This window comes from Mustela nigripes, chromosome 6 (assembly GCF_022355385.1).
Source record: "Mustela nigripes isolate SB6536 chromosome 6, MUSNIG.SB6536, whole genome shotgun sequence".
NCBI classification, from domain to species: Eukaryota; Metazoa; Chordata; class Mammalia; order Carnivora; family Mustelidae; genus Mustela; species Mustela nigripes.
In genome coordinates this window covers 120,271,923-120,290,444 of record NC_081562.1, presented here as the reverse complement: position 1 = coordinate 120,290,444, position 18,522 = coordinate 120,271,923, and the positions used below count along the sequence as shown (strand labels likewise).

At 47.6% G+C, this 18,522-nt stretch overlaps 1 protein-coding gene across 2 annotated transcripts; it reads left to right on the top strand.

Moving 5' to 3' along the window:
- The first annotated feature begins 8,703 nt into the window (after nt 1–8,703).
- Nucleotides 8,704–14,787, top strand: BAMBI (BMP and activin membrane bound inhibitor). 2 transcript variants are annotated; one of them, XM_059404098.1, is made up of 3 exons: nt 8,704–8,787; nt 11,995–12,282; nt 12,727–14,787. In XM_059404098.1, exons 1-3 carry the CDS (start codon nt 8,712–8,714, stop codon nt 13,143–13,145), a joined length of 783 nt encoding a protein of 260 aa, XP_059260081.1. In that variant the 5' UTR covers nt 8,704–8,711; the 3' UTR covers nt 13,146–14,787. The 2 variants fall into 2 exon arrangements, with proteins under 2 accessions (XP_059260081.1, XP_059260082.1); XM_059404099.1 differs by lacking the exon at nt 8,704–8,787 and adding an exon at nt 10,727–10,863.
- The last annotated feature ends 3,735 nt before the right edge of the window (nt 14,788–18,522 follow it).

Here is an 18,522-nt window from a genome sequence, read left to right as displayed (position 1 = left end):
AGATCACTCTACTGGTCACATCTGATCGGTGACCATACAGGTCTAGAGGGATGTAATGATGTTTGGCCCAAATCAAACACTGGTCCTTTCCCCTATGTTTATCTATTTTGTTTCCCACACGGCTTAATTTTAAGACCCCACTTACATTCCCCGAGTTAAGGGGACAAGAGGAACGGGGTGATGGTTGTGACTGGGAGGGGGAGGGCAGGTAAGACAGAACTACAGCCTGAACAGACACGCAAGGGCACAAGGACAAGGCCAGCGCTGTTTCTAGCCCGGGGGAGGGGGGGAGGGGATCCGTCCACACCAGAAGGGTCTGCCCGCTGGCTTCACTCGGGCACCAGTCGGTGTCGCCGGACTTGCCACAAGTGAGGGGGGCGGCGGCGCGGGGCCCAGAAGGGCTGGGCGAGCCCCGCCCGGTGAGTCCGGCAGGTGAGCGCGGCCCGGCGGCGCGCACCTGAGCTTGAGCGCGGCGCCGCGGGGGCGCGGCCGAGCCACGCGGGCGGGGCGGGGCCCAGGAGCCCCCGGGGGCGTGGACTCGGCGCGGGAGGAGCCGAGCGCCGGTGCGGGTGCGTCTGGGCCGGGGCCGAATGATGTAAAACAGAGCGGAGCTCCTTGGCGCCTCGGCACCATTACCTTCAATTATAATAATTGGTGCCTCTGCAGCGCTTGCTTTCCCCCCCGAGGGAGCCCTCGCTCGGCCTCATTGTTTGCCCGCCTGGCGCTCTCGCTCTCCGCCGGTCCGTCCGCCTCGGTCCGCCGCTCCCAGCCTCGCCCTCCCCTCTCCACCTTCTCTTTCCGGACATTCTCCGGAGGGCGGGGGCGCAATTGCACCCCAGCACCCACATTAATATCCCACTGATTGGTCTGACGTGGGGCTGTCTCTGTTCCTCTGTTTTCAACGGGAACTTAAAGGGTCTTGCCTCTGCGCTCACCTTATCCTTGAACTAGTACGTCCAAGTGCTTCTCCGCTCCCATTCCAGGGCCGGAACTCACCTGTTTCCAGAAAAACTGTGCGGGTCTTCACAGGATGACTTGAAGGATTAGGAAAAAAGGAATGTCACCCCCCTCCAATACCCACCCCCCACCTCCCACCTGGCTGCCCTTTCTGCAAACCTTCGTTTAAATTCTGCCCTTTCTACAAACTGTGTTGAAATGAGGCGGTCATCTAAACGAATGACGGCAGGACGGTAAGCGTTGTGAGGGCAAGGAGCCGCTTCAGTCATCTTACTGATGACCCATAAAAAAGAGTAAGGTTCATGAGTACAGTCCATGGCAAATACGTCGATGTTCAATCAGGATTTTGTTGGAAATGCTTCTCTCTGACAGTGAGTAAGCAACATCGCACTTCTTTGAAAAATGCTATTGAACTAAAGATGGGTAGTCTTTTAAAGGAGTCTTTTACAGGGTAGGAGCTACTTCTTGGGTTTCCCAGAAGACTAGGGGCATGGATTCTGGCTCTTCCTTTAGTGAGCAGCTCCATTTCTTGCATAATGGTAAGTTAGCCGACCAATTTGTCTCTGCTGATTCTTGGACTACTCAGCCGTCCTGAGAGCTAACCTGTGTGGGCAAGATCGACGCTGTGTTTAGAGAGATATCGTCATCCTGCCAAGACTGGGTCGGCAGTGGCATTATTTCCACTTCAAACGATCAGCTCTGGGGAGAAGAAAGTCCTGAACCCAGCTGAAGACTCCTGAAGCTACCATAAATCTGTTCAGATGATTCAAAAACAGATTTGCATAAGCTCAATGTTTCTAAGAAAAATCATATAACATTTCTGTAGGGGTCCACCGTTAACATGCTGATCTTATGTTACTCCCTTGGTGATCTCTGGGACAGTGGGGGCGCCCAACACGCTCGTCCTCATTTTATGGAAGAGGAAGGAGGGGCACCGAGGGGACATCGGGTTTGTTGGGGACAACACACGAGTGGTGGAGCATGGATACAAATTCAGTTCTCATCTCGTGCTCCTGAATGAGTGTGTTCATTCAGAATTCCCTTGTTGACGTTAATTCCTTAAAAAAGAAAATTTATGCTGGATGACACTGTGAAAGGCATCAAAGGGAAGAGAAAGCGTAATGGAAGTATTTTCTGGTCTTTATTTATAATGTTTCTGAATAGCCAGAAGGAAAAGGGAAGCATAGTAACCATATAAACAATGCTGCTTCTCTGCTTCTTTAGAAAACTCTTTTCAGGGGCGCCTGGATGGCTCAGTGGGTTAAGCCTCTGCTTTCAGCTCCGGTCATGGTCTCAGGGTCCTGGAATCAAGACCTATATCGGGCTCTCTGCTTCAGGAAGGCTGCTTCTCCCCCAACCCCCCACCTCTCTGCCTACTTGTGAGCTCTGTCTGTCAAATAAATAAATAAAATCTTTAAGAAAAAGAACTTTTTATATTCCTATGATTTTATGGGGGAATAGCTAAGGGGTGGGGTGTGGGGGCAGTGGGAGTGGAAGGGCTCCAAGAGAGCTAGTGATTGTTTTGGCTTTTTGGTTCAAAGTTGATGAATTTTGTCCATGTATTACATAGAGACTGCTATACTGAAATCAGGAAGCCAGAGGGCCGATGCCATTTGCCATAGGGATGGAAGGCAAAAACCATTTATCTCGTGAGCATTGTCTCTACGTAAAGGGGACTTATGTCTGGATAAAAGCAAGCAGAAGTTCTGTCAGAGCAAAAACCGGAGCTAAGGACAGGATGCCAGCTTTTGGGGAGAAAGGTGAGAAGAGACAACCTTAAAGAAAGGAGACCCCGGGGCGCTTGGGTGGCTCAGTGGGTTGTGCCGCTGCCTTTGGCTCAGGTCATGATCTCAGGGTCCTGGGATCGAGTCCCACATTGGGCTCTCTGCTCAGCAGGGAGCCTGCTTCCCTCTCTCTCTCTCTCTCTGCCTGCCTCTCCGTCTACTTGTGATCTCTCTCTGTCAAATAAATAAATAAAATCTTTAAAAAAAAAAAAAAGAAAGGAGACCCCAATCTTCTCATTTCCTGTTTCAAGGAGGCTGGCTTCCCAACAAGATAAGGGATGCTCATTAATTCTCGATATAGCTGTATCCTTACAGTAAGCCTATTGTATCTGTACAAGAAACCCCTCCCAAATTAACTAATCTTGAGTGGGTCTCTCTTTTTTTTTTAATTAAACAAGTCTAACTGAACAGTGTACCATGAATGTGTATATTTTATTTATTTATTTATTTTTAAAGATTTTTTTTTTTTTTTTTAAGTAATCTCTGCTCCCAGCATGGGGCTTGAACTCCAACCCTGAGATGGAGAGTGGCATGCTGCACCCATTGAGCCAGCCAGGTGCCCCAAATGTGCATATCGGGCTCTCTACTCAGCAGGGAGCTTGCTTCTTCCTCTCTCTCTGCCTACCTCTCTGTTTACTTATGATCTCTGTCTGTCAAATAAATAAATAAAATCTTAAAAAAAAAAAGAACAAAAGGAATCAAACTGGTTATTTGACATCAGGTAGGCAAAACTTGCAGGTTATTGAAAAATTTCTAAAAGTTCTACTGGTTTAATATTAACATAACCAGGTAGGATAAAGGCTATGGCTTATGGTCAAGGATCACACAGAATAGGGGCGCCTGGGTGGCTCAGTGGGTTAAAGCCTCTGCCTTCAGCTCAGGTCATGATCCTGGAGTCCTGGGATTGAGCCCCACATCAGGTTCTCTGCTCTGCAGCGAGCCTGCTTCGCTTCCTTTCTCTCTGCCTGCCTCTCTGCCTACTTGTGATCTCTGTCTGTCGAAAAAATAATAAATAAAATCTTTAAAAAAAAGATCATACATAATGTATTTGATGCTCTTGGGTTATGAATAATACTCATTGTTAAGTTCATAAAGTAATGTTCTTTAAACAGGGACATTTCTTCGTGTATTCTAAACTTAGTTGCCTTAAAAATTCATTTTTTTTAAAAAGATTTATTTATTTATTTGAGAGGGGGGAGGGGCAGAGGGAGAGGAGGGAGAAAATGTCAAGCAGACTTCCCACTGAGCCCGGAGCCCATCCTGGGGCTTGATCCCACAACCCTGAGATCCCAATCTGAGCTGAAATCGAGAGTTGGGTGCTTAACCATCTGAGCCACCCAGGTGCCCCAAGTTGTTTTAAAAAATCTTAAGAAAACTTCAAGCCAACAAATCCTGCAGGGTTATTTGTAAGACCCCACAGCATCTTTGCTAGCTTGTGGGAGGATGGGCATTTTGGAATGTGACCTTCAGAGCTTTTTCTAGGTCCTATCACACTACCTCCCGGACTCTGCAGTCAGTTCATTTTGGAAAGAAGAAAAAAACTCTCCCACCCCTGCAAAACAAAACAAAACAAAACCCCACTTCACTAGATAGCCATTCCTTTAGGCTGGGCTAATCTCTCACCTTTGACTTTATTCCATTGAAAGCAAATTTCAGTTCTGAACTCCTAACTTCCACTGAGAACAAATGACTTCTTTTTTAAAAAGCTGCTACTATGAATTCAGAGTGTTATCTAACCTCTGTGGATTGTTAGTTGGTAGACGATTTGTATAACAGGCAGAAATGTTAGATTCTATCCCTAGACTCTAAGAGTTTTTTGCTTGCTAGCCAGGAACCTGAACACAAGTATTTCTCTTCGAACAAAATGTCCCGAGTTATTTTTCTTCTGCATTGTGAAGAGAGAGGCATTGCTGAAAATGGGGATCACATGTAACTTAGGGAAACAACAGCATTATTTGAGCAAGTGGAGATTGGTTTTTACATCTATGTTAACAAAATGGGTTGGACATAAACCACCACCCTTTTTATTATTTATAAAAAATAAAATAACATTTAGTTATTCTGTGGTGTACAGCAACCATAAAATTATGTCACAGTGGTGTGTTGTGATTATATACATTATATACACTATATATGATATGTATCCATATATGTCCGAGGACAAAACATATCTACAACACTCTTTGAAAGTAATAATATTAAACTATTATGATGTTTAATTATTTCAGTCAGGCTCAGAATCAGCATTCTGTTCTTAGGTATGGGTAGCTGGTTTCAGCTTCTGTATTCAGAATTCCTTTCATAAGAGTAAAAAGAAATCTGGTCATTGATTCCCTTTCTTAATTTATATATCTAAAAGATACTAGCTTTTACTATTTTCTCTTCTACTTACCAACCTATGTGTCGGAAAGTAATAACTGAATTAGGTACAAAACGCAAGTAAAATTCCGTAAAGAAGCAATTTCCTTGAGTCTTAAATTGAATTAAAATTGTTACCTATTCTCTCAACTATTAAAATGGCCTCATAATTGACATATTATCCATAAACCAATTTTGACTTTCCACATTGATTCAAACACTCTCATACACTTTGTTGAAAAGCCCATGTCTGCTCCAAAACCATTAGACAAAGTACAGACTTGTTTCTCTTCAAACTAATTTCTGGCCATTTAAAAAGTCTGCCCATTAAACTAATAATAATAAACAAAAGAGTTGAAATCATTGTCTGAGGGATGGATCATAAACTCTTATTCTGAATCGTGTTTGGAACAAAAATGTATTCACCCTAGAATGATAAAAATAAAAATTAATTCAATAAAATACAAGTATCATAGTTTGAATCCTTTGGCTGAAAGTACAGGAATCTTAAGTAAAGGGTGCCTGGGTGACTCAGTGGGTTAAAGCCTCTGCCTTCAGCTGGGGTCATGGTTTCAGGGTCCTGGGATTGAGCCCCACATCGGGCTCTCTGCTCAGCAGGGAGCCTGCTTCCTCCTCTCTCTCTGCCTGCCTCTCTGTCTACTTGTGATCTCTCTCTCTCTGTGTCAAATAAATAAATGATATTAAAAAAAAAGAATCTTAAGTAAAAAGGGGAACTTATTAAGGCGCCTCAGTTAACTTTAATAAGGAACTGAAGTGACACCAAGTGACTGGGACTCCATTTGGACTTACACGTTTGTCGTTTTTCTCTTTCTTTGCAGACAGGTGGACTCTGAATTTGAACGTCACCTGTGAATTGAGTTCTAGGAACGGACAGCATCTCTGGCCAACCACCCAGAAGAGAGTACTTCATTGGCCCAGCTAGGGTCATGTGACTACCTATGGCCAGAGGCGGGGAGGCCCCCAGTCTGGCTCTGGTGCGCCCTCCAGAGAAAGCAGATGTTCCTCTGAAGTGGGCTGGGAAGGCACTCCAAAAGTGTTTTCTGCAATACAACTTTCATCAACCCATCCCCCACACTGCCTTCTGTTAAACAAGTATTTATCTGCATTACCAGTAAGTATCATTATTTCCTGATGCACCTCTGCCTGCCCCTTGCTTCACACTTTATGCTCCAGCAACAAAGAACCGCTTGCGGTCCCATCTCCCCATCCCCTACTGACCACCCACATCCCCCAACACAATCAATAAATGTCACACCTAAGTTCCTGTGGTCCTCTATGCTTGTAATGGTCTCCTCGCGATTCTCTTTTTTCTTTAGGAGTCATGCCGGATGTCACTGCTTCCGGCTGACCATCCAGACTTCTGTACCTTCCTGGGCCAGTTATCTCTTCTAACATTATGCACCTAAATCTCTATCATCGTCCCACTGCATTGTTTGTGATTTACTGTTTAGCTTCTGACAGCTTTACAACCCCAGAGTCTGGCCTATAGTGGGCGCTTTGAGATAGTTGAATGAATATGCTCTAGAAGTTTCCTTTTAGCTAATAATTGACTCTCTAGAGTTAAAAAAGAGTGTGTCATTACATGACATTCTAAGGGGCTCACGCATTGTCTGCATGAGCCCCTTAGAACTGTTAATTTGTCAAAGAATCCCATGTCAGGAAGTTCTAATCAAAGTCCTCCTCAGGACCAAGGGTCAGCCCACCACTTGAGAGATACTTGCTGTTTACCTGGTGCCCTAACCAGTTTAACTTCCTCTTAAAAGGTCCACTCAGTGTTCTCTCCCATCCTTGTAGATGCGATTTTGATCTAGTGAAGGAATGGGCAGAGCATCAATTCATGAAATTATTTTCTTCTTTCTGCATATAAACATTTTTTAAGGGCAATTTCATTAACTGTATTTTGTGTCCTCTGTGGACTTTCAACTTTAATTTACTGGGTTCACCTCGATTTTTGGTCCTCCAGACATGGATATTTTTTTTTTCTTAGCCTCAGAGCTCATTGCTGTACCATGGTCTAAAGGGATTTGACTTCACATCTGTCACCTTAGCATTAAATGCTTTTCTCTTCCTCTTCCCGCCACCCCTTGACATTTTATCTGGTAGGGAAATGTTGGCTGATCCTAAAAGGAAATTTCTCAAACAGTGGATTTTTGTTAATCTCAGGTTATGGGACGAAAGGATACAAGAGCATTCCTGCAGATAAGAGTTTTAAGTTGAATTTAGCCTTCAAAAAGTTAAAACAAAAGAAAACATAACACAACAATAGCAAAACCTCCAGGGCTGCCTTTGGGTAGTTGGGGGCCGGCAGCCCTGCAAGTCCTAATAAATGAATTAGTATCTCAGAAAGGAGATCACTGCGGGGCTGATATTGATCAGGGTCAGCCGGTGTGTTTGCCTGCGATTGTTTGGGGGGTGGTTAATTGAGTGTCAGTCTCGGCCTGTGTCGTCTCGCTGGCGCCGGGTGCTTTTGGATTTGCTAATTTTCGTTAAGTGTCTCTAGCCGGCTCCTCGTCCCCTGTCTCCCCAGGAGAACTTAGCGGCCCCCACTGATCAACAGTCTGCCTGTCTGGGCTTTATTGATCAGAGGGCGGGCGGCTCAAGGCGGATGCGCCCGAGAGGGAGAGGGGGGGAAAAGGCTGAAAGCAGACCCCGGCCCCCGGCCGCCCCCCTTCCGGGCTCCCCCGACGAAACCCCCTTCTCGGCCACACGCGAGCCCCCAGGGCTCGACAGGGGCGCCGTGGCAGATGGCGCACGCAGGGGGACCGCCACTTGTTCCTGGGGTTCCTAGAGCGCGCAGCGTGGCCCGGGAGGCCTTCCGCTAGCGACCCCTCGGTCCCTCGCGCGTTTCGGGGGCAACAAGAAAGTAGCCAGGGGATGGGGGACGCCGGCCCAAGTCTGAGTTTGTGAAGGTCCCGGAGGCGAGTGCCAGAGACCCCGCGGCCGGGATCGACCCGAGCCTCGCGAAGGTCACGGACGCGCAGGCCTCCGCGAGGGGGAGCGCGGGAGACGACATCCTCCCCGCCCGCAGCCCCAGACGCCGGCGCCGCTAGTAGCCGCGGGGCAGGTCCCACCCGGCCCCCCTCTGGGCCCGCCTCCTGGCTGCGGAGATGATCGACTGGAGCCTGGCGGCCAATCGGGCGGCGCCGGCGCTGCCGGGGCGGGGCCGGGGGCGGGGCGGCGTCTGGCCGGCTCCAGGCGCCGGGCGCTATTTACGGCGCGGATCCGGGCCGGCAGAGGTGGGCGCAAGCTGGAGCTCGCGGCTGGCGGTCTGCGCGCGCGCTCGGGGAGCTTCTTCGCGCAGTGGCCGGCCGAGGGGGAGCGAGGCCCATAGCCCACCCGGGACGGCGGCGCGGAGCCGAGCGAAGGGGCCCCCGGTGGCCGCGGAGTCGGGCCGCGAAAGTCCTCTGGGCTGCTCGGCGCCCCTCCAGCCGCGCTCCATGCTCCGGCCGCGGCCCGGCTCCTCGCCCGGTCGCTGACGGCGCCCGCCGCCCCGGGGAGCCCCCATGCCCTGCGCGCTCCGGGAGCCGTAGGCTGCAGTTGCGCCGCGGCTCCGGGAGCCGGCGGGGGCGCCGCGGCCGTGGGGGGGCGTCAATGGATCGCCATTCCAGCTACATCTTCATCTGGCTGCAGCTCGAACTCTGCGCCATGGCCGTGCTGCTCACCAAAGGTGGGTGCCCGCCGGCCGGCCGAGGCGCGGGCTCTCCGCGGAGGGGCGCGCGGGGGTCCCGGGGCGGCCGCTGCCGCGGGCCTTTGAAGGCGGCTGCCAAGGCTTTGTTAGCGGCGGGCGAGGCTTCCTCCTGCTGGAGCCCGCAGGTCGCGACAAGTTGCCTGTTCTTAGAAGTCGCGGCGGTGGCTTCGCGGCCGCCCCCCCTCGGGTGTCCCGGGGCCGGCGCGTGGAGGTGGAGTCAGACCTCGGGGCAAGTGGTTGTCAGAATGTTTTTGTAAGTCTGTCCGCGGCGAACTTTGCTGAACGTCTGCAGCCGGGAAGCGGGGCCGTGGTGCGCGCGGGGACGCAGCGGCCCTCCGCACCCCGCGGCTGGGGGCGGCCGCGACGAACCCCCGATCCTGCGGGCCGCCGCGCGGGGCCGGAGTGCGGGCGGTCAGCGCCGGTCCCCAAGTGTGCCTCCGTCCGCGCGTGTGCCTCCGTGTGTGTCTCTCCGTGTCTTTGTGAGCCGGCGAGTGTGAGAGAGGAGGTGCCCCAAGTGCGAGTCTCCCTGTGCAGGAGTCTGATGGGTGGCTTCGCGGGCTGGGAGGGCAGCGGTCCCATTTCCCACTCCCCTCAGGGCTTACACTACTACCGGGGGGAAAGAAAAGAAAGAAAGAAAGAAAGAAAAAGGTCGGTTTCTTTTTGCTTCCTGCAGTCTTTCGCCTTTTGGGTTGAAATAACCCAAACTCCTAGATTTCAAGGATTCCCCCCCCCTCCCCCGCCATGAACTCTCTACTGTTCTCCGAACAGATAATTTTTCTTTTTAAATGGGAAGCGTTATTTAGCTTTTGCACTCCCCCCCCACCACCCCTTCTCTAATTGCCATGTAGCAGGCATGAGGTTAAAGGATAAGCTAGCCCAGAAGGATGCTGTGCTACGGTATTTATTTATTTTGAAAGGAAGGGTGTAATTAACCCTAAATAACAGCCCTGGTAGCCTGCAGAGGGGAGCCTCCTGGCCCTATCAAAGGCCGGCAGAACAGGGAGGGACTGAGGCTGACATGAAGTCACAGATACCGAAACTATGTGCCTGATAATGATATAATTAGGGGATCAGAGATTTCTGACTGCTGCGGACTTCAAAAGCTTTAAAAGAAGCCAGCAGTCTCTCCTGTAGCCATCTTGACTAAAGCAGACATTTTTGTTTAATCACTACATACAGTAACAAGAAAGGGGGGGAACAGAAGAGCATTGTTCACTGTTTCCAAATACCAGTCCCCTTTCTGGGCCTTTTGCATGCCACAGGAAGAAACTTTATGAAACGACAGAAATATAGTTTTAATACAGTAATACAAAAGTCCATTCAACTTGTTGAAATGTGGCTCCAATTAAAAAAAAAGTTGTTAGAACTTTCGTAGTTACCTGTCAAAATTTTATTAGACTGTTTTAGGTCATTGAAAATACAGTATTTTAAATAGGCTCTCATAAACATTTTACTCTTTTCATTCAGTGTTCTTTTTCTGCACTGGGCTTGAGGTGCATGGGATCAAAATGGACTTTGAATCTGGTTTATTTCTACTTTAAATCTGTTGGTGGAATTAGTCAGGCTAGAGATACGTAGTCATCACCACATAAGACTGGTGAGCTTTGTGCAAAGCATCAAGTAAACTTGGAAAGAGGAGAGACAACCTCTAAAAAGCAAGGTTCCAACTTGAAGGTCTTCCTGGAGAAGGGACTTCGGCCCAGAGTGGGACAGACCAGGGAGCTCGCCAACCGATGCTAGAGCAGGACCTCCAGCTCTGGACAGTTAAACTCAGATTGCCAGAGATCTGTGATTAGCTGGAAGGTTTTTTTTCTGTTTTTTTTTTTTTTTTTTAGAACGAAAGCATTAGCATCTGATGAAAGCTCGAGCATACCATACAGTGGCCTGGAATTTGGACAGATAATTAAATGAGACACCTCACTCAGGCGTTCACATTCGCAGAGAGGAGGAGGAAGAAGAAAGGAGAGGGTCTATAAAACCACAGTCCCTGGTGTTTAATTTCAGAGCCGGGGTTTCAGTAACTACTAGAACTTCTGATCGGGGAGCTGGGAAAAGGTGTGTGCCTCAGTTCTTTTTACGGTAGCATTAGTTGTGGCATCTGACAGTGACCAGAGCCCACAGGGTCAGATGCGCTATTGGTGATCGCTCTGAAACCCAGATCATTTCAACTAGAGGAGGGTGCTAGAAGCCTCAGAAGCATGCACTGCAGCAAAATGTTACCAGTGACTTGCAACTCCCCAAGTAAGTTTTATAAAGGAAACTTTTAATCACTTCCTGGAGAAAAATTTGAGGTTTCTTTAAGGATTTTTCATTCAACCGGCAGAGGATTTTCAGTTTCAGTGTTTCCCCTTTTAGATCCGATGTTGAATTACATGTAAAACTGGGGAGTTAAGGGGAGGAGAAGTTCGCTTTTAAACCCGCCTCCCCTCCTCACCCGCCCCCCACCCCGCCCCTGCCCCCAGTTTTATGACTTTCCATTTGGGCTGAAAGAAATTGACTTTGGCAAGCAAACCACTAATTGTAAACTGCCTAGTTCCTGTTTTACAATATACTGACTAAAAGCTCCTCTGCATGAAAAGATCTTTATAGGCAAAGTTTGCCTTTTCTAGAGAGGTTGCAAATAGCTGCCCAGTTTCATAGTTTTAAAACCTCCTGACCGGAGCAATTTCTAGATTGTTGTGTTTCTAGTTAATAACTTTATAAGGTGTTAGCTAAAGCTCTTAAATCTTGGCACAGCCCTTTAAGGTAGTAAACAATTCAGTAGTTCCGATCAAATATTTATACTGACAAAATCAAAAAGCCTGGCATTTTTATGTTGTATGGTCACGTAGGATTAAAATGAATAAACAGTGTAATTCACCTTACAGTAGGAGAATTTCTTGTGATGATTCTTTTCCTTCAGATCCAGAAGTAAGATTTTGAATTAACCCACTAACTCCTTAGAAATTGCAATTGAACTCTGATTCTCTGCAGTTGGGATTAGTATGTTTCTAAAATTACCTTTAACTGGGTGGAAATTTAAGCACTGCCTAGCACGCAGGGCTCTCCCAAGTCTGCTCCAGGCTGCCACTGCGGGCGCTCAGCTGAATATCCAGAAGTTCATGCCTTTGAACTTGAGCAGTTGCCCAGGTAGAGGCTTTATCTGGGCTCAGGAAGGCGCGTGACGCAATTTCTCATTGTCTTCAGGTGAAATCAGATGCTACTGTGATGCTGCCCACTGCGTGGCAACCGGCTATATGTGTAAATCCGAGCTGAACGCCTGCTTCTCGAGGCTTCTCGATCCTCAGAACACAAACTCCCCGCTCACCCATGGCTGCCTGGACTCTCTCGCAAGCACAGCAGACCTCTGCCAAGCCAAACAGGCCCGAAACCACTCTGGCACCGCCGTGCCCACATTGGAATGCTGTCACGAAGACATGTGCAATTACCGAGGGCTGCACGATGTGCTCGCCCCTCCCAAGGGGGAGGCCTCAGGTAGGTAGAAGCCCCCTCGGACCAGCACGCTGGCCTCCTCTGGTGCGCAGCAGCCACGACTTGTATGTCTGCTATTGATTTTGTTGTTAATGTAATTAGAGACACCAGGGGCAGAGGCCTGGCTGTGGATGCGAAGATGCATCTCTGTTGAGTAGCTTTTCTGTCTGCCTGAGCATGAGATGTCTGTCTGCATGATAGGTTTTGCCTGGCTTTTCCACTTTTGGAAGACCCAGAAGACCCTTCCTGTTCAGGAACCACAGTCCCTACACAGACTGTTCTCGGAAGCCCATCTTTGCACCGCTGGGCAGCGTGTCGTTTGTAAATAGTGTTGATTTCACCGTAAGCTGCTTTCTCACGGGGTGTCTCGTTGCAGATGGATAGATGATTGTAAGTCCCGGTGGGAGGGCGTAACCGCAGTCCGCTCACGTGTTTCTGTTGCTCTAGGACAAGGAAACCGCTATCAGCACGACGGCGGCAGGAACCTCATCACCAAAGTGCAGGAGCTGACTTCCTCCAAAGAGCTGTGGTTCCGGGCGGCCGTGATCGCCGTGCCCATCGCCGGCGGCCTCATTCTGGTGTTGCTGATCATGCTGGCCTTGAGGATGCTCCGGAGTGAGAACAAGAGACTGCAGGATCAGCGGCAGCAGATGCTGTCCCGTTTGCACTACAGCTTCCACGGACACCATTCCAAAAAGGGGCAGGTAGCCAAGTTAGACTTGGAGTGCATGGTGCCGGTGAGCGGCCACGAGAACTGCTGCCTGACCTGTGACAAGATGAGACAAGCGGACCTCAGCAACGACAAGATCCTCTCGCTCGTCCACTGGGGCATGTACAGCGGGCACGGGAAGCTGGAGTTTGTATGATGGGGTCTGACCCCAAACCGAAGTTCTTGGACGCTGGAAGGCTTGGGGTTCTGCTGGACAGGAGCACTTTATCTGCAGAAAAAGGAACTCACCGAGTCCCCTTTGAGAGACGGAATGACCTCTGCAAACAGAATCTTGGATATTTCTTCTGAAGGATTATTTGCACAGACTCTTAAATACAGTCAAATGTATTATTTGCTTTAAAATTATAAAAAGCAAAGAGAAGACTTCATACACACTGTTACCAGGGTTTTGCATCTGAGCGAGCTGGAATTGAGTACCTAAATAAACTAAAATGTGCTCTGTGTAAGCTCCAACATCTTGATTTATTGTAAAGATTTAAAAATATATATATATATATATTTTGTCTGAAACTTAGCGGTGTCTTGTCATAAATTAAAAACTAAGTGGGAGGTGTAAGAAACTTCATGTTAATTTTACAAATGAAGTTCTGTTGTTGCTCACAGTAGGGTCTCAACTATAGGATTTGGCTTGATTTTTGTTTGTTTGCTTTGTTTTGCCTTTTTTTTTTTTTTTTTTTTGGTATTTAAATAAGACCAAGATCTTGTTTGTCCTTACCTGCATATTTGTAGTTTTCTTACAGTGTGGAGAATTTCCAACTGTGTCCTGCCCATCATTCAGTATCTTACCCACGTGTTTTTTGTTTGGTGTTAGGATAACCCTGGTTTTTAGCTTTCACCTATGAGAAATCCTAAACTTTTTTAGACCAGGTGGGATATGGTGGATCAGTGTCTAGAGCTGAGAAAAGGTCATATTCATCAACTTCAGTTGCTCTGAAATGCTTTTTAAAAATGTGTCTACCTCCAACCAAATAAGAAAAACCAAACCAAGTCCGCTAAACGAAACTTCTTGTAGTTAGTCACTGTCTACTTTTACTACGTTTGGATTGATTTACCATATCAGTTGGCTTTTGTCTCAGACCAATTTAAGTATTTTGGATCCCAAATTAGCCAAACTCGATTGTGTTATGCTCCTAGTTTTCAAACCTTCCTTCAATGCAGTGTTATACTAATCTATTTTTTTTTTCAGTGTTTAGAAAGGGTTTCAATACTGAGGGTTATTTGTATCAACTGAGATTTAAAGAACACTAGGGTCCTATGCCCCCCACATCGACTTCAGCCACTGACACACTGAGTAACAACAGTGTTTTCACTCCTGTAGGACCTTCTGTCTGGCAAGACTGCTCAGCCTGAATTCAAACCCATGCCATGTTTGTGTACTTTCCCCCCCAAATAGGTCTATGTTATCCTAAATGTGAGAAAAATTTGCCATCTAGGATTCTTTTTTCTTTTTTTCCTGATTCTTTTGTATATTTGAAACTTCTGCTTAAAAATGAACCTCTAGTCTGCATATGTGAGGATGGGGTTTTCTTTTACTGAGTGTTAAAAGATTGTGTGTGTGCATATTTGGGGGGTTATTTTACGATAAGCATAATTTGGGTCCTTTAAGACAGATGCAGTCGCCAGGTTCATGGGAGAATCAGTCGAAATGACTAGTCTAAAAAAACGAGTACCTAGATTATCCAATAATTAAGAGGCACAGCCCCATACAAAGTAGGCTATGGAATAAATATACATTTTAATAAATGATGGCATTCGTATTGTGCTTTTTGAGAATGACAGTTCTTGCACGTGTGACTTCCAGTTTATAAAGCGTATGAACTTTTTGGTGTGTTGCTTTTCAAGGGAGCCAGAGAATTGTGGCCTAACTATCCAAACCCATCTAGAGAAGAAAATTCACTGAGATTGCCCCTTGATGGAGTTTCGACCCTCACCTTCACGGTGAGCTCCAGATCAAATTACAGCAGTTTCATATCTTGAAGATGAAAAGCCTGCATGCTCAGGGATGCCTCGAGCAGCCGGTGTCTGTTAGTCTTACTCACCCCATTTCTTCTAAATACCAGTCAACTAAGAACTCAGCAACTCGTTAAGTAAAGACAATGAAGGATTTGAAGTCCCGTTATTTTTTTTTTTAAGATTTTATTTATTTATTTGGCAGAGATCACAAGCAGGCAGAGAGGTAGGCAGAGAGAGAGGAGGAAGCAGGCTCCCTGCTGAGCAGAGATCCCGATACGGGGCTTGATCCCAGGACTCAAGAGATCATGACCTGAGCTGAAAGCAAAGGCTTTAACCCACTGAGCCACCCAGGTGCCCCTGAAGTCCCGTATTTTGAATCACTTGGAAACCAGTAAACCCCCAACCTCCAGGCACTGAAATCACAGACATTTACTGGAAGATGAATGCAAAATGCCCCCACTTCTGTGTTCGGTGTTCGCTGCCCTGTGTCTTGTTTCTACTATAAATTCACAAGGCTGTTTACACCCATCCTGTTCCGGGAAGGGGGGTGGGCCATCATGTTGTGCACCTGCCACCCACCGCTGGACTGGGGGTCCGGGTGCTCACGTGCTTGCCGAATAATAGACTGGCTATTCCTATTCCCGTGTCTTCCTAGGATGAACCCTGTGCCCCTCGTGTGTTGTGTTCATAAATGAGATACTTACTCATGGAGTGTTTGCGCACCGCCCTCGCCGCCAGTCTTAAAAGGCAGTTTCTGGGCATAACTCGGCCTTTCTACGAAAATACTGCGGGTCTCTCCGCTTTGATTTTTACCAAGAACTAAATATAGGTTCTCCTGTTGCTTTCCTGTGAGAGCGTAGAGGCTGCCAAGAGCAGAGATAAAGGGCCCTTCATGAAATAACTACCTACCTGAGTCGGTGATGTAAGTAAGGTGATGACTGCTGTGTTTGTTTTTCCCTCCTGGAGATGTTTACTGTTACTTTGAGGTGACAGGACAAGGCCGAGCTAACCAAGAACAGCCCTTGTTTAATATTGACATAGAACTACCCCCCCGCAAGTAAGATTCTTTTTCTAAGTGGAAATTTGCCCCAACCAGAGACAAATGGGACCAAATTTGCCATGATGTTTCTATATCTACCCCCTCCCGTTCTCTCCCTTTTGAAAAAATTGATCTGCATGTGGTTATGTCTTTTATGTTATTTCCACCCCCGTCCCCCAACACACACACCCTTATTTTGAATGGCTCAGAGGCTTCCTAGGAATAGACTGGTGTGTCTCTAATTTCTGCTGAACTGATTTTATTAAAAACACTGCACCATAGGGGGTTTGACCTTCTAAAATACCAAACATGTCTGCTTTAGAAAATCACAAAGCTCTCCTCTGAAGAGCTCGTAAATCTGGTTTCAATATGGGCTGATTATAGGCTAAAAGCTTGAAGGCAGGGGCATCCAGTATCATGAGTCTGGAACTAGCCTTTTTGGGGCCAGGACAGCTTTTTTTCCTTATAACTTCTAATTGGTCCTCTTCTCTGTCTCGGCCCAAATAATGTCAAACCTCCACCAAAATTTACATGGCGGGATAAGGCCGAACTCAGAAGGGTAGCGGTCAAGTGCACTTGGGAGTTGCACAGCCAATGCTGTGTTCCAATGCTGCCTTCATCCTGCTAGCTCTGTGAACTTGGGCAAATTCCTTAAGCCCTTTGAATACTCAAGTTTTGTTACCTATAAAATGGGGGCAGTGATAATGGTTTACAAGATTATTGTTTGGAGGTATGCTAGCTATTTCTGTCAACACACACAAGCGTCTTCAATGAACTAGAGGGGCCCAGCAAAATATTCCCCCAAATTTGATGGGCGCCTGGGTGGCTCAGTTGTTAAGTGGCTGCCTTTGGCTCAGGTCATGATCCTAGAGTCCTGGGATCGAGCCCCACATCAGGCTCCCTGCTTAGCAGGAAGCCTGTGTCTCCCTCTCCCACTCTCCCTGCTTGTGTTCCCTCTCTCACTGTCTCTCTCCCTCTGTCAAATGAACGAGTAAAATCTGTCTTGTTTTGCTTTTTTAAAGTTGAGAGCTTGGGGGACACCTGGGTGGCTCACTTGGCTAGGCATCTGCCTTAGCATTGGGTCCCTGCTCAGCATTGGAGTCTGTTGTTTCTTCTGCCCCTCCCCCTGCTCATGCTTTCTCTCTTTCTCTCTCTCAAATAAATAAATGAAATCTTTAAAAAAATTTTTTTCAAAAAAAAATTTAAGAGCTTGGGCCCGTTACTTTTACAGTGGACATTTCCTCGACTTTTTTATACTTCGCTCTCTCATACCTGAGATTTTCAGCCCTTTCAGCGACCTGCAGACTGCATGTAACCTTCTTAATACAGGTTTTTAATGTATTGCTTTTAGCCTCTCATCTACTAATGACATTGGCTTGTCATTGTTTCCTTTCGGAATAATCTCGTGGCTGCTGATGGGAACACTTCAGTTTTATGGACCTTTTTTTTTTTTTTTTTGGTATTTGACAGAATGATGGTTAATCCAGGGAGAAAATCAAGGGAGTCCAGTCCGCTGACGGATCCTGTTTCAGAATCACTTGACCGGTTTGTGCGTGATTGATGCTTTCTAGACAATGGCCCCCATAGGTGCCCCCACCAAAACACAAGTAGTTCCGCAACCGGTTTTTAGGGCAGTGTGGACGTTTTCACACGGGGCAGGGGTCTAGTTAGTGACAAATCCGCTTAATTCCCCCAGATGAAGCTGATTTAGTTGGGGACTCTGAGGGTCCCCGTTGTGATGGAAAAGGAACTGCTTCCGAGACTGACCCACGCTTCTTCCCTCTCTTCCTTTGTCCCCGTTGCTCTCACTGTGCTGATAGAAAAAGGCAGGTCGCTGATCTGAGAATTTGAGACCCGACGAAATAACAAAATTAAACCCTTCTTGAAAATTTGACAACTCTTCCTTTGGAATGGTTTCAGGCTCTGAACACGTCCTGGCTGGTCGGCGCACGTCCTACCGTCCTGTGCGTGATGGCGTAATGCACTTGTCTGCCGTTCTGGGAATTTGGAGATCGGCCTGGGGAGGGGCTGGGGCTCGTGCAGCCGCAGAGGAGATAGACTTCTTACAGGAAGGTGGTGATTTTCCAGGGGATCTGCTTTGGAGAGTTCCAGTGCATTATAGGCCGAGGCCCATGAGCCATGTTTATACAAACTTTCCCCATTCTGTGAATATGAAAAGGGATTTCAGGAAAGGCATCAGAGAGGCAACCTGGGGAGATACTTTGGATAAGCAGGTAGACAATGTCTCCAGGCCTTGTCATTCCTCAAGACCTGGTGGAGTCCCCTATCTAGCAGCCTGTCGCCAGCTGGCCTCCTGGAGGCTCCTTCAAATTGCGTTTGGCAGCCTAGGCCTTGCAGACTGGATTGATGCTGGAGTGACCCGAGCGGAATCCTGAAGAGGTGAGCTGGTGACTGTTTCTGTGTGTGTGCATATACGTACATAGCGTGGCGTGTGCACCTCTGTGCCGTGCTGGCCGGACAGTCTTGGAAATCCTGGAATAATTTCACAGCAAACCACTTT